The sequence below is a fragment of the Halichoeres trimaculatus genome, unplaced genomic scaffold (genome assembly GCF_033239565.1).
Source record: "Halichoeres trimaculatus isolate MK-OKI-2021-1 unplaced genomic scaffold, fHalTri1.1 fHalTri1_scaffold_8, whole genome shotgun sequence".
Classification (NCBI taxonomy): domain Eukaryota; kingdom Metazoa; phylum Chordata; class Actinopteri; order Labriformes; family Labridae; genus Halichoeres; species Halichoeres trimaculatus.
The window spans coordinates 11,874,310-11,887,457 of NW_027437186.1; the positions used below are offsets into that span (position 1 = coordinate 11,874,310).

The 13,148-nt window shown below is 39.8% G+C and overlaps 1 protein-coding gene across 1 annotated transcript in view; it reads left to right on the top strand.

Moving 5' to 3' along the window:
• Positions 1-2,739: 2,739 nt before the first annotated feature.
• kndc1 (kinase non-catalytic C-lobe domain containing 1) overlaps positions 2,740-13,148 on the top strand; it is a 63,094-nt gene continuing 52,685 nt past the window's right edge. Inside the window, exon 1 of the mRNA XM_074675329.1 lies at positions 2,740-3,241. Within this exon, the coding sequence (XP_074531430.1) occupies positions 3,137-3,241 (105 nt within the window). The 5' untranslated portion in view covers positions 2,740-3,136. The remainder of the gene's footprint in view (positions 3,242-13,148) is intronic.

The following is a 13,148-nucleotide window of genomic DNA, read 5'->3' on the forward strand; positions in this document are numbered from 1 at the left end:
GTCCACCCCTGAGTGAAAGGCACTTTAGTGTGTTAGTTCTGAGTGATGTTTGGATATTTATGTTGGGGTCCACTGAGTAGAAATGCTAATTGAGAAACTTAGAAAGTATATGGTGCTCATTTTATCAGTTTAAATAAACTACTTGAATAACTTTCCATTTTGTTTATGCTTTTAATCAATGTATTTTCATATTCTATTAGTCTTTCATTAGAATGAAATTATGGTTGGTTTTACTGTACAAGAAAGCTTTTTTTTTTTTTTTATTCCACGCTTAACTGTCTTAGGAATTGTTTAAGTTATCAGCTTTCAGTGGCATTAGCACAAGTAGGGATGGGTACCTTTAACATTTGAAACGATACGGTACCGATGCCCGGTACCTGGCAATTGGTACTGGTACTCAGCAGTACCGATTTTCAGCATTTTTTTGTCGTGTGCTAAAAATATCACTTTTATATATATATATATATATATTTAACACATCTATTCTTGAATATATAACCTAGCAATGCTGTGTTCATGTCCAGCATGGAAAATTGCCTGCTCTTTCACTCCCTCACAGTCACAAGGATGCCTTTAGGTACCTAAATATGGAACCTTTTGATTTTACATGAATCAATACTTGGTACTTTTGACCTATAAAAGTACCTAATTCGGTACCCATCCCTAAGCAGAAGTTGTTTATCATTTATCAAAGTATGTTGTTGACATACACAGGGGATGAACATTGAACACCAGAGGGGTATTGCACGAAAGTAGGATAAATACATCCAGGATAAATGAGCAGGCGCGGCTTGAATAAGCCTAGTCGGCGCTTTCTCGGATTAACTGGTTGCACGATTGGCGAGCCAGGATGAAAAGACACGGCTTAGTCAAGCCAGGTGTGGATCATTTGGATAAGTGCGCGTTCACAGCCTTCTTAAGAAGACCACGAGATCGATCACAGAATCACAGATTGAAAATGAAACAAGGACATGCATCTTTCTTCAAGCAGGACGAACAGGCAATGCTTCTTCACCTAAATAAAGAAGTAAAACATATAATCCACAAGAAAGGCAACAGGAGTGTGGTTTAAAAAAAAAAAAAAAAAAAAAAGGAGAGGGGGAAAAAGCCTGGCAGTTAATAACTGACCGGCTTAATACGTAAGTAGCGCGAACATGTACAATTAAGAAACAGTACTCCACACACTGTCATAATTACAGTTTAAGGTAAGGAGCTGATCAGCTCCGCATCCGCACAGTCATCGATGACTTTTCAAGTCCGCTAATCAATACTTGTGTTTTTCTTTAATGTGGCCCATAGAAGTGCATGTTACTGAGGTTATGTGAAGTATAATTCAGTTCAAAGAAAATTTAAACTGCGTCCGTGTTATCTATTGAATCAATTTATCTTATGTTGTGTTCTGTTTCATCCCTCATCTGTCATGAAGAACAAACCTGTCTGGCCAGAAAAGAACCTGGCAGCAGGTGAAAACCAAATATAAAAATATTCTGCAGTCTGGTAAGTTACTTATGCGTAGCCCAAAGAACAATTATCAAATGAAGTGATACATTTGTTGTCTGCTGAGAATGAATTTCTGTACAATTTTTGCCGTGAAAAAAAAAGACACATCAAACCAGCACAGGGGTGGCCCACCAAGCCAGGACCTGACCCCAGCAGAGGAGCTGACACTCCACTTAAATAAAGGGAGGCCAGTGATGGAGGGGATCCAGGGGGGGCTGTGACAGATACTGATATACATGTTAATTAAACCTCTGACAGCAATTTGACAAGCTGTCTTTATTAGTATTGCAATATAACAGTAGGGCTGACAATGACACCGAATGAATGAATAGAAAGATTGTTTAAGTTAGAAAGTGGAGTCAGAATGATGTGGGACCCTTTCACTCCTAAAGGTGGAGTCCCAAAATAGGATGATTTTCCTATTTTAAGGAGACAGTAAAGACAAAGTTATATTCTGTCTGTTATATTGTAGTCCATTTCAGTGGTGTGATATTTTTATTTTTCCTTTGTTTCTCCTCTTTCTCATTCTGTAGGTTTAGGGTTGTTTTTTGTTTTTTCATCAGTTTGGTTTAGTACTGATTTCAGTTTCAGTTGTTTTTCCATTTTCTTTATAATAATTTTAAACCTTTTATTGTAGGACTTGTATTAATAAAGAAAGGATTATCAACTGTCTGAGTTAAAAGTTATTGTTGTCTTCATACAATCTGTGCAAATAAATAATACTAAAGTCAACCAGCAAATGCAATGACTACAGTTGTAAGATTTGGGTGCAGGATGATTAAATGATGTAATGTGTAGAAAAAGCATGGAAATGCTGTACACCATGCTCATTTCTTACATTACAGAGAGCAGAGCCAGCGCAGGATTAATCTTATCCTGGTAGTTAGCCTGGTCTGGAGCAGGCTAGCTGCAGAGAATAAATTGCCATGGTAACTAGTCCAGGATAAACTTGGCCAGTTTTTGTTCAACCGACTTCAGGCTAACTTCATCCAGGATAACTAATGTTTGCCAGCTTAATCCCTTATCCTGGTTTTGTGCAATACCCCCCAGTACTGGACTTAATATGGGATACTTGGTTGGGCCCATGCAGGTTGTGTTCAGCATAGGTAACCCCGAGATTGACAGCACACATCAAAACAACCCATTGGACGCCAGCTCACAGGAGAGGAAGATAATAATGAGTAAGTGTTGAATAATGAGTCACTCCGTGGACGGAGGCGTGGAGCCAACTGTAGCATGCAGGCAGCAGCTCTCTGCTCCCCTCTGCCAACACTAGCTCCTCCGCGGAGAAGAGGAGGAGGGGGAGGAGGAAGAGGAGGATTCTGATATCTGCGGCTCATGAACGCCTCAGCGTGTCGCCTGTTTCTGTGGAGGTGTAGTAGTCATGACAGCCTCACACACCGGCCAGCATCTCCCACAACGACGTGCTAATTTTTCTCCAGTTCAGGCGCGTCGTGCTTCCCTTTCCCTTGTTTACAGGGCTGAATGTCCCGCAGTGACCATCGATTCACACCCGGACTGCAGCAAGCCTGTGCTCCTCGGTGAAAGCAGACAGCTCGGGCATGCCATCTTTGCCCACTGAAAACAACATCTTCACCACATTTCGCCTCTTCCTTGAAGAGTGAAAGTTGGTGCAATGGAGACTTCTGGGAGTGAAGCTGCGGTCACTATGTTCGGGAGAGCTGAGGAGGGAGACGGCTTCTATGATCTGGAGCACCTGCCCCCGCTGCTTGAGGACGAGGTAAGACATAAACTAACATAGGTGATTACACCTGAGGTAGCTGTAGTAAGTTCTTATTCGAGGAACCACGTTTGACAACCGCGATGATATCTTTTGTGTCCTTACATGTCCCCACACTCTGAGTTCAGGCAAGTTAGATCCCATGATATCATGAATAGCTGTTTGATTGACGAATTCCCAGATACTTCTGAAACTGTCAACGTGGATTCCTTTGAGAACTGGGATTGTGACATGAAATGATTTGCAGGAGACAAACGCTTACTAAATTGCCTACTAAGTTATTTGATGAACTGTGACATGATGGATAACTTTATTGGCAATAACTTGACATTTGAAGTAAATATTGATAATCTAATTTCTATAGTTTTTGATGTTGTTTTTTGTATTTGTCAGTGTAATGTGCCACTACAGAATAAATCCATCAAGAAACTAATTGCACCTTAGTTGGTAATTGTACAGGTGCAGCCTTTATCTGAGGTTGTCACCAAGCAGGCAAGAGCAGTCATGACAAATAAGATCTTGCTTAGCTAGTAGGCCCTATCAGCAGTTGTCTTCAAACATGCATTCATTTTGGCGGACTCCAAATGATGCATTTCTTTTTAAGGATGAAATGTTGGCAATTTAACCTAGTTTGGGCTTTAAAACTGTATTGCCTGTACATATGGGCATAGTAGGTGATAAGCCTACATGCAGCTAGAGAGGAGTGTAACAGGTGAACAGACACAGGGGATCAGGAATGGAAGCTGCACATTTTTTTGTGTAAGTGTGTGCATTTGTGGGTTGATTTTTGGGGTGTTGTTCAGCCATTTTTCTAATTTTTTTGCAGTAACAAGTTCTTTTTACTTGAAACAAGTGTAGACCTTGTTGAACATATTTTAAAGTGAGTGACCTTTTAATAAAGACTTAAAGCATATGCTGTGATTGACCACAGTGGGTAGGAAATGACTCGAGGATCCCTCCTGTGACATTTTTTTGGCCAGTGTATTGCCTCTATTGTGCCAGGTGCTGTATCACTGGTGCCAAATACCGATTTATTAATTTAATAGTATGCTGGCTCTCTGAGTAGATTTCCCTTCTGATTTGGCTCCACACGGGTCACACCCTATGAGTCCTTACAGCAGTGCTTATGACGTTATACATCCTGCACTGAAGCTTTCAGGGGCAATTGGTAACTTTTAGTTTACCAATTTGATGTTATTTAAATCATCATTTGTCCCCAAATGCAACAATCTAACTTTTGAATACCAATACTGGTACCTGGGCTTTTCCTGTACCGATCTTTTTTGATACTACTATTAATTTAACATTTTCCATTCCTTATTGTGAAGATGTGTTGGGAAATTATCTCAAGGCAACAACAGTTTTTTTTTTCAACTTTGTAAACCTAAATTAGATACAGTCATATTTTGTTGCTGTATTATTTCTTATAGGATTATATTTGTGCAAATTCTTTGTGAGTAAATTACCAATAATAGGTAGAATTACAATTTAACCATAAACCTCTGCAGTAAGGATTCAAACTTGCACATATATATCTGTCTTCATGAAATTTCAGCTTCTGCCTCATGTCAATGTAGACCTATTAACACTTGTGTGTATATAGATGGCACATACATGTACGTGGTTGTCGTAAACACAAAAAGGCATAGAACTGAGATAGATAGATCTGTTCTATGGATTGGACTTTTGTCACTAAGACCAGCTCTAACTTTTTGAGTCTGTGTGGGACTTGAGTGCATCCCTAACCAAATCACCATATTGCGATATTGCCATCATTGTAGGAAGTGTTTACCCTTTGATTCCCTAACTGAAATCCTTCCAGCAACTCACAAAAGTCAATCTGAAATTCAGGAGAGCTTTGCAGGCGAATGAAGTAGCATACTGAGACTTTTTTTTTCAGAATAACAAATTTTATTAATGTGTGAAGTCCACCACTTTCCCTGATTTTATATCTGAACTTTTGTGGCTAACTTTTCTGTAACTGGATGTACTCTTCTACTACTACTACTACTACTTGTCTAATGCTAAAGTGTTGGTTGAAGGAATCAGTCTGCAGTGTATTAAACAATAATTAAGAATGGCACAAGACAAATATCCTCAATGTTAACGTGCCAATTGATATTTTTGACATGATGATATTGGCTTGTCTGTTGCCTTATATGGTGTCATCTATGTTCTGTGACCTTCAGTTCTCTCTTACTGCTGTCAGGTATTATTTTTATTGATTAATGCCTGATTTGCAGGCTTTGCACAGGAAACATTTAGTTCATTGAGAAAAGAGAAGGTCCTGGAGCTGCAAGTTCCAGGTCCCTCTGGTTGAAAAGCACCCATAGATTGCAATATTATGACTTTAAGAAACTTCCAGTCAAAGATCAATCCACTGACCATTGCCTCATTCCTTCACTGGGTTTGTTAACTGCTGTTTTGCAAGGACAACAGTCTCATCACAAACTTGGAGCTCAAAGTTATGTAGGACAGCACATTTAACTCGAGGGGGGCGTGAGAGACTCACAGCCTCCCTCTGCACTGATCTCAGGGGAAACTCTCTATTTATGGGGACGCTGCTGCTGCTGCTGCTACGACTTCTGCTGCTGTTTGATGTGGAACTTTCCTGCCCTGTAATTGTGTTCGACTCCTCTACATCTCATAAATGCGCTTTGTTCACAATCTTGCAACTCTGCAAATCTCCTGCAGCCAAAGGGAGCCATAATTCAAGACACACAAACACTTGTCCTTCTGTAACTCAGAGATAAATCAGTGATTGAACTGTTACTGACTTTCAACTTTCATTCAAACTTACATAGAAGTTAAAATATTCTCCCATTGAGACAGAATGGCACCCTGCTGTGTTATAATTAATATAGCGGAAGGAAAAAAATCATGGTAATGGAAGTGTTGGACAGTCACTGCTTTGTTACATCCTTCTCTCCCTGCTACCATCCTTCCGTCTGAGTGAAGGACAGCTTTTGTGTTCGCTTGCAAAGCGAACAGAAGATCCTGTAACAATCTGACCACAGCTTTTTGCCGCATGGAAAGTGTGAGATCACCACCAGGAAAAATGGGCCATTTGGTTTTAGCAGATCACAGATGATGTGTGTTCTTGTGGGTGTAATCGAGTTACTCTCTGGCACGTAAAGTCTGCATGTGTGCAGGATATCATGCTCTTTGTGTGCCAAACGTCCTTGCTGCTTTAGGAAAAAAAGGATTTTCTGCTGCTATAGTTGAAAATTAGGACACTGTTCAAGGTGTTATGCAATCACACGCATTTCTAATTAATGTCACAGTTTCTTAACAGGAACATCACACTTTTACATAACTGAAAACTTTGCTGTCAGAGCTGCAAGCTGTCAGTAAAGAGAATTTCTTCATTAGATCACTAGCAGTGCTGTGCTGTTGACTTCTTTTCAACTAGTTTTCAGCTAGCTTAAATACAGTTGCATCAGCAAAAAAAATTAAGTTCCTGTTTACACTATGTTTCACCCCAAAATGCAAAAAACACAGAGAAAAATTCAGTGTTTACATTGAAATGCTAAGGAACTGAAAATGCTGCATTAAGCATGTAAGGTGCTATAACGATCTTATCCAGAAGCAGCTTTTGGTAGATTTCCACTGAAGTAGAGTTGGGCTTATCATCTGGCACAGTATTGGTGAATATCAAGTGCAGAAGTGGTGCAACAGATGCAAAATATATTAAAAGACGGTCAGCAGATCCAGCAGCACAAGCGCAGCATGGTAGTCCGGGATGATCGTAACAACGGTACTGTTGTATGTGCGAACTGGAGTGTGACGTCAGCTTTTTCACTGAAAACACCGGCTTGCTGTTTCAGAAAAAAAAACACTCTGAGGGCTTTTTTCAAGAGTTTGGGGTTTCGGTCAGCCCAAATGCTGTTTTCGTGTAAACTAGAGGCCAAAAGGCACTTTTGTGTTTCATCCTCAAACAGCTGTTGTGTAAACGGCCCCTCCACCAAGCATATTGTGATTGTCACGTAACACTTAAGTCCTACTTTAATGTTACACTATCTTTCAGCAGACTGTCTGCTACAATTTGGTGTTCGTTACAGGTTTGTATGATCATTTGTTTCCTGACAGTGTTGAAAACTATGATGACCCATCTGTCAGAAATTATGGTGACCTTGTCTTGTATTGTTTTGCAAAGCAATCCGACCATTTATCATGGAGTTATATACACATATGTTGAAAACAGCCCTATCTCACAATGAAAAAGAATCCTTAAAAAAATTCCTGGATCCAGGCGTTGATCCAGATCACCTCCTAAATTTAATCACTTGAAGAGTGAAAATTTCATCAAGATCCATTTGTAGCTTTTTTGTGTTATGTTGTTTACAGACAAACAAACAGACAAACTCCCAAAAACATAACCTCCGTAGCAGACGTAATTACTAAAAGTTCATTATTGTAGGTCAGACACACAGTCATAGACTGTTGTCAAGCTGTAACAATTGCTGTTTGTCATTAGCCAGGGCTGTAGCTACAAACTATCAACCTGTATGATGGTATAATGCCAAACAACCAGGATGTCAACAAGCATGGACGACACATGACATCATATAGCAAGGTATGGGTTTGGCAGCATTTTGATTTAGATCATGAAGATTAGGTTGTGTCTGAATAAACTGGCAAATCTTTTCCATAGACTGTATAAAATACAGACATAGTGTCTTTGATGTCACTCATTTGTTTCTGGCACAGTTTTAAAGTTCATCAATGACAGAGGCCATAGTGGAAATGCTCAACTCAACCATTCTTTTTCAAGTTTGGAGAAAAATATGCAGGCCTTCCCTCTCTGCATGGATGGTAGCAGGGTGCCCGACTGTCATTCAAGTCAGCTGTGCCCTTAGATGGTCATAACTTAAAAAAAAAAAATTATGAAAAAATTCACCCATTGTGCCATCAGAGAAATGTTGTTGGAAACAGGCTGCAAACATGTTCTTCTTGATGTAAACTTTTCTGTCTCTGTAAGAACTGAAGATTTTAGCAGTTTGGCAAATGCTTTACATTTTTAGACTAGAGGTTGTGGCGTCTGATGGTCCAACATATTGGCCATAACTCGGTGGTTGTTGATGGTTAGCGGTTGACTGGATGCAGGTAGTTGCAAAAGTGAAGTCTGCTAGCTTAAAAAATGCAATTGATATGTATGTGACTGTATGAAAAGCCCTTTGGCAGACGCAGATATCCTGGGAAAATCAGATAACGTTGACTTTTCAACCATTGTTCAGTGTCATTTCACTGAACAGGTGTCTATGAACCCATTTTTAACAGGTGAATTAAAATTGCTGCCAAAAAGCCAGAAACTAATTTATGACTGTTTTCTTCTAATCATGTAAACAAATACTTTAACCCTAACTGTGATCAATAGAAATAACGCTCTGTATAAAACTGAAAAACAACCTGTGGGTCCCTGGCACAACTTCACCAACTGCTAAGGTCTGAAGCCATGTGACCATATGTCCAGTCCATCTGTGTAGGTCAACAATTTGCAGAAATCTGTGAGGGAGGATCATATGATTAATTATGTTGACCTCTTTTAAACATTATTTTTGTCTCGATCCACTTTCTGGTGCTCACCTGATAGTGACTCATTATGACGGCAGGCTTAACAAAGGCCTCCCTCAGTGTTACATAGTTCACCAGAGGGAAACCAGACAAGACTTTAACTCTCTGAGTACTGATGCTTAAATGTGTCTTTGCTTTCATTTAGGAGTTGTCGAGTAGGAGAAGGGTTTCCTAAAGAAAAAAAGATCTTGGGGTTAAGAATAAGCAGTTATCTGTGCTTTCGGTGGCTTGATTAAGAATGGTGATCTGGCATTTCCTGCATATACCAGATGGACTGCTCCACCTATGGGGGAAAGGCTCAGACCAGTAATGTGGTGAGAAAACTGTGGAAAAATATGACCCTATGGTCTCGGCACACTTCATTTCAGATTTACGCCACTTTTTGGAAAACTCCTAGCTGGTGGTAATGTCTGGCAACAGTCATAAGATTTTTTTTTTCTCACACATGCAACACACACCACACACTCCAGGATCAGCAAATGCAGAGATACAAACAATTTCTGTTTCATGTTTGAAAAAACAGTGTATTTTTTTAAAGCACACGGCGCACAAAGGAAAATTTAAGTTCATTTATTTAGGTTGTGGCAAAGTTCATACATAGAAAAAGTGGAAGATGTTATGCATTATTGAGATACATTTTTACTGGTTTATGCCTTGTGCTCTGAAGTGAGGCCTGCAAGATTTATGATTTGTTGTCACCCTTGGCACTTGAAGCAATAATGTCCCCCGTCTTTTCTCTAATGTCTGTGTTTGTCTAGGCTATGTGGGTGGCCCGGAAATATACTAATTAAATCAAATCAAAAAGTGTTAATCAAGATCAAATCCAATGGACAAAGAAGTTCTATAAAGCAACAAACTGCAGCAGTGATAGCTGCAACTTTTTTAACCGAGAGGAGAAGAAAGTGGAGACATTTTGTAGATGAGCAGCAGCAGGTTGGTGGAGGACAGAACAATGTCTGGTGAAATTTTTTTAGGGTCATTGGCTGCTGTTCTTGCAAGTCTTTATACCTTTACACCAAGCTGCATAAACTCTACCTGTGCACTAGTTGTACAACCTACATTTTGCAGAGTAGTTGTTTCGTGTCCTGCACCATAAGGGTGGTTGTGGCTTAGTGGTAGTCAGTTGTCTCTTAATTGGAAGGTCAGGGTTTTGATCATTTTAGGAATCAGTGTCCTTGAGCAAGACACTTAAATGCTCCCAGTGGTGGTCAGTGGTGTGTAAATGTATATGAATCAGTTTGCTGATACTCATGATCTCTTACTTCAGCAGCCTCTACCATCATTGTGTAGATGTGGTGTGGCTGCCCTCTATCTGGAACCTCCACCCTCATCTTTGGAGTCACACATTGGAGTATAACTTTTGATGGATTTACTCCTTTGAGAAGGAAACTGTAAGATGTGGAGATCTTACATTTACCCATTTGACTGCTTGTTAATGCAAATACGTTGTGTTACCGTTTTACTAACCTTAATCATCAAAAAATATAGTATAATATTTCACCTTTAAAGTTGTCTGGTTTACCATAACAAAACATAAAACATGGGAAAGAGGATGTTGGTTTCTCCCAGTTGTTGTTTTCTTTGTGAAGTTCAAGCTGCTGATTTGAGACCTGGTAGACTCCGTATTTTTTCCTCATTATGATCCTTTTCTCATAACTCTATGTTTGATATCATGGTTGCATGCAAGTTAACTAAAACTGAGTAAAATAAGTCCTTTTATTTCCCATTTGAACCTGGATTAGCTGTGCCCAAGTTTACAACAACCTCCTGATTCATTGAAACTACAAGCGCGAGACATACTGGCTCATACTGCCTCTTCGCAAACAGGACCAGCATCTCATCAGTGCAGAGCAGTGCAGCTTTGGGACACAGATGGGATAAAATCAGTTGAAATCTATTTTGATTAAAAATGCACTTTTTTTCCACACAACCATGCAGACAGAGCTTCTTATAGATGTAACAGCTTATTGACTTTATTTAACCAGTTACAAATCAAACAGTAATTGCTATTAAAAAGTTGAAATTGTGGGATTTTTACACTATTGCGGCACACATCAATGTGCCTTAATTAGAAAGGTAGTTGAAAGTAACAAAAGCAGATTTCAGCTTTAGTATTGCAGCTCAGCTTTATTTAATAAAAATCACTCTTTTTTCCTTGAAGGAGCAAACTGTGGGTCCCTGGCACAATTTCACCGACCTCCATGGTCTGAAGCCACATGACCATATGTCCAGCCAATCTGTGTAGGTGAACAATATGCAGAAATCTGTGCATGATTAACTGTGTCAACCTATTTTAAAACTTTTTTTTTGTCCTGATCCATTTTCTGGTGCCCGTCTGACAGTGAGTCATCATGACAGCAGGCTTTGCAAGTTAGCAAAGGCCTCCCTCCCTCCAGCAATGTTTTCAGTTCACCAAAGGGATGCCATACCCTGTTTCCAGGGTTTTAAAGGCTGTTATGCTTTCTGTGCAAGTATGAAGCACGAGATCCATACGAGAGAACGCGTGTGTACTTTATGCTTTTCAACACCCGGCATGGCATCCGTTGGTGTCCATTCCCAAACTTTAGGGAGTGGTGTATCACAAATATACGCTTAGCAGAGTACTGAATGGGAGTCGAAGAACTTTGCCTTTGTTTACAACATGACATATCTGTCCCAGAGATTTTTCCAGGTTCTTTTGACCGATTCCTCTTCTCTGCTGAGAGTGGCCACAATTTCACGCCATGATTTATTTACTACTCGGTTATCATGGTGATCTTTGTGTGAGGAGTCATACAGATGCCTGTATTTCTGCACTTCAACCACTCGGAGATCCCGTTGTTCCGCCATCTTGCTGGCAGGTTAGAAATTTTCGAGGGTGCACGGTGTGAATATATTCCACATGAAAGGGACCGTGCAAGGAGGTGTAGGTGCAAAAATGACATCATTCATTCCCATGGACCTGCGAATGTGTCAAGCATAAATCAGCCTTGAATCAGTCTATGAAACAAAAGCACATGATGGATGAGTTGGCGTTGGATATGAGAGTCATTTCTCCTTGAGTTTCTCTATGGGAGAGTCCTGCCTGAAGAGATCAGGACTGTCAACTTTTTCTCAATCCCTCAAATTTTGATTTTATGACATTGGTCATTCACAGAGTCTGTCAACAGTGACTCTAATCACATACTTGGATTATAAATATTGACAATATAAATAATGATCTTATTGATATGGATATTGATCTTTGACATATGATGCTTAAGGTCAAGCAGCAAAAATTCTGCAGGTGGCAGTGGGTGTATACAGCACCAAAGGCAGGGAAGAGTCAGACTGCTGCTGCTATGTACGTGTATCACTGGCATTGGCTTACTCAAACCATCCCTTCAGCTTCTCCCTGCACACGAGGGGTGCACCGATCACAATTTTTTGGCCGATCACCCATCACCGATCTTTAAAAAGCCTGACCTACCAATACTGATTTTTACTTTTACTAAATGACTGCTTATACCTTCAATGTTCCAATCTTATTTTATAAAAAATCATTGAACAATACCTGTGAAACCATTTTTTTTTCATGTTTAACTTGAAACAACCAACAAAGTGTCCGAAGTTTCATGTCTCAGAGCAAAAAGCAATGGCTGGCTGTCAAACCTTCCTGGAGGTATGTAAGACCAGTTTCATATGTGAGGATGGGCCGACCACCCATCCCCCAAAATTAAGAAAATTGGTGCATGTCTACCGCACACTTCAACTGTTTTTGCACTCCTGCAGAATCTTTCTCATTCAGTGCCATCAAAAAACCTCTGACCTGATGAACCACTTTAATAAAAGAACACCAAGACAAGATAGAAATAATGATAAAAATAATAAAAAAAAAATAAAAATCATAGTTCACAAAATTTATGATACATCTAATGTTGAGCCTGAAATGACATGTTTGAGTCCACTTCCTGTTTTGTTTTGTAATCCTTGTGATATTGCGTTGGGTCAAGTTTTACTTCCTTTTATTGTTGTGTTTCCCTCCTTTTTCGACAAACACCTGTCCCATGTTTGCAGTCAGACTGGTCCATACCTCTGTGCCTGCTAAATAGCCACCACAATGTAGTAATCTATGGTAGATTGTCTGACCTCTTACTTTGATTGTTGGATTTTGATTCTGTGGATTAATTCCTGCTGGATTTTCTACCTTCACCATGTTACCACTGTGAACTGAACTTTGTTCTGAGCCTTGGATCTGGACTGGACTTTCTCTGCCCCTGAGAGTCCCAGTTTTTGCCTAATAAAGACATTTAATATTCTCTGCTTTGAGTCTTCAGAACACTGGTCATATTAGTCTGTGCCTGAATTTATCTGC